This window comes from Carya illinoinensis, chromosome 13, assembly GCF_018687715.1.
Source record: "Carya illinoinensis cultivar Pawnee chromosome 13, C.illinoinensisPawnee_v1, whole genome shotgun sequence".
NCBI lineage: Eukaryota > Viridiplantae > Streptophyta > Magnoliopsida > Fagales > Juglandaceae > Carya > Carya illinoinensis.
Genome location: NC_056764.1, coordinates 17,451,420 through 17,453,334, shown reverse-complemented (window position 1 = coordinate 17,453,334; position 1,915 = coordinate 17,451,420). Strand labels below are relative to the sequence as shown.

At 41.8% G+C, this 1,915-nt stretch overlaps 1 protein-coding gene across 1 annotated transcript; it reads left to right on the top strand.

The window, feature by feature from the left end:
* Positions 1–745: 745 nt before the first annotated feature.
* On the top strand, positions 746–1,386 carry LOC122292274. The gene has a single exon (XM_043100527.1). The coding sequence runs from the start codon at positions 1,000–1,002 to the stop codon at positions 1,351–1,353; it is 354 nt and encodes a 117-aa protein (XP_042956461.1). The 5' UTR covers positions 746–999; the 3' UTR covers positions 1,354–1,386.
* Positions 1,387–1,915: the final 529 nt, after the last annotated feature.

Below are 1,915 nucleotides of genomic sequence, written 5' to 3'. Positions count from 1 at the left end.
AACTCTCTCTAGCTTCTAAACGGAAAGAAGTAAGTAAAAAACTGCCCATGTGTTGCTGCCTCTAGCTAATTAAATACTCTGTCCAGCTTAAACGAAAGAAAGAAATAAATAAAATCTGCTGCTGCTGCTTTCCGTCCAGCTGTCTTCCATGATCCCATGCGTTCTCCTGCTGCCCTAGATGCTATTGATCTCCTGCTGCACGTCCAGCTACTCGGAAAAGAGAGAACAAATCTGCTGCTACATGTGCATGGTTCTGTTCTGTCAAAGTTGAAGGCCAGCTGCTTTATTCTTCTGCCGATCTGCTACACGTTCGTGTGAATTTCTTTCTGCATGTGTGTTGCCCGAATGAGTGTTTTGCTTGTGTGAGCTGGTGTGAGTTGGTTGCTGTGTGCTGTCCGAAAGCTGCTATCTGCTGTAACGTGCTGCGTGTGTGAGTCTACTACATGTGTGAATTGGTCCATTTCTTCTCCTGCTGCTCTGCGTCTGCATGTGTGCATGTGTGCATGTTGGTCTGCATGTGTGCGTTGCATGTGTGCATGTGTTCCTGCATGTGTCCGAATGCTTTCTGCTGCTTGGTGTGATCCGAATGGTGCTTGCACTTTTCTGCATGTGTGCATGTGTGAGTCCACTGCATGGTTGCATTTTCTGCATGTGTACTGTGTTGGTCTGCATCTGCATTGTGTGAGTCACTTTTCTGCATGTGTAAGCTGGTGTGAGTGCAGTTCCGAGTGAGTGCTTTGCTGCTGTGTTTGTTCTGCTGCATGGTTGCTGTCCATGTGGTCCGAATGAGTTGCTTCTTCTGCTTCTGCTTCATCTGCTGCTACTTTAAGCGACTTTGAAACTCGTCTTAACAACCTGTTAAGCTCTCATTCGAATAATCCTAACCTTACACCAGAGGAAATAGTAGAGGCTTCAAAATCAGTAGCTATTGTTGCAGCTGTGGCTGTAGAGGCTGCAAGAGCTGCCTCTGAAGAGAAGGCTGCAAAAGCATCAAAGGCAATGGCTGCTGCCAAGAGCGCCTTAGATTTGGTTGCCTCATTTTCTGAAGAGGCAGCCTCTAAAGAAAAATATCTGAAAAAGAATACGCTGAAGAAGCATCTTCCAGTTCGGCTTTTGTACAAAAAAAACCAACCGATTGAGAACAACAAGACAAATGAAGAGTTGGCCCGTAAGTTGCATCGAGCTAGTAACAGCTCCCCCAGAATCTCGAAGAACGCTTCAAGTTCTGACTGGAAGGGTCATAAACACAAGAAGCCTAAAAGCTCAGTGAGTTCTGAGAAAATTAGGGTATCCAATGGGGGTACCTTGTTGGAAGGACACCTCCCATCTATGTCCGAATGCAAAAGAGATTAACAGACAAATATTGCACACAAATCTTGCAGGCACCAGCTGGTATGAACTCGTTGACAGCTTCAAATCTTAACTGGCTCTTAGATTCTTTAATGCAGTAAACTAATGGAAACAAATCAAATAGAAGAGGTTGCACAGTAATCAATAGTTGGTAGAATTCAAGCAGAAATTCATGCTTTTAATCAATTAAAATCAAGACTTTGATTTATTCACTTTAACCATTTTTCCATTTAAAACCAATAATAATATCATGATGAATTTAAAATACATTGGTTTTAAATGGCTAAAATATGCAATATTTCAGCTCAATCACACCCTCCAACTAGCATTTTGCTAATCTTTGAGCAAAATAGTGAAAATTAATTAAGATGAATATTGCATAAAACTCGAAATTCAAACAAAAGCAATCAAACATAATTCTAAATTCTCACAAAAGTGACATGTTACCACTAAACCACTAGGGGCTATACCCATCAAGACTATCTCAACAATCTTTCACGTAGAATTGAGGCAAATTTCTCATAACTGAAATGTGTGTGTGGAGCTAAACTGGTTGTGTGTTCCT

Excerpts from the sequence above, each read along its gene's own strand:
- LOC122292274 (XM_043100527.1), top strand. The coding sequence starts at position 1,000 with ATGGCTGCTGCCAAGAGCGCCTTAGATTTGGTTGCCTCATTTTCTGAA.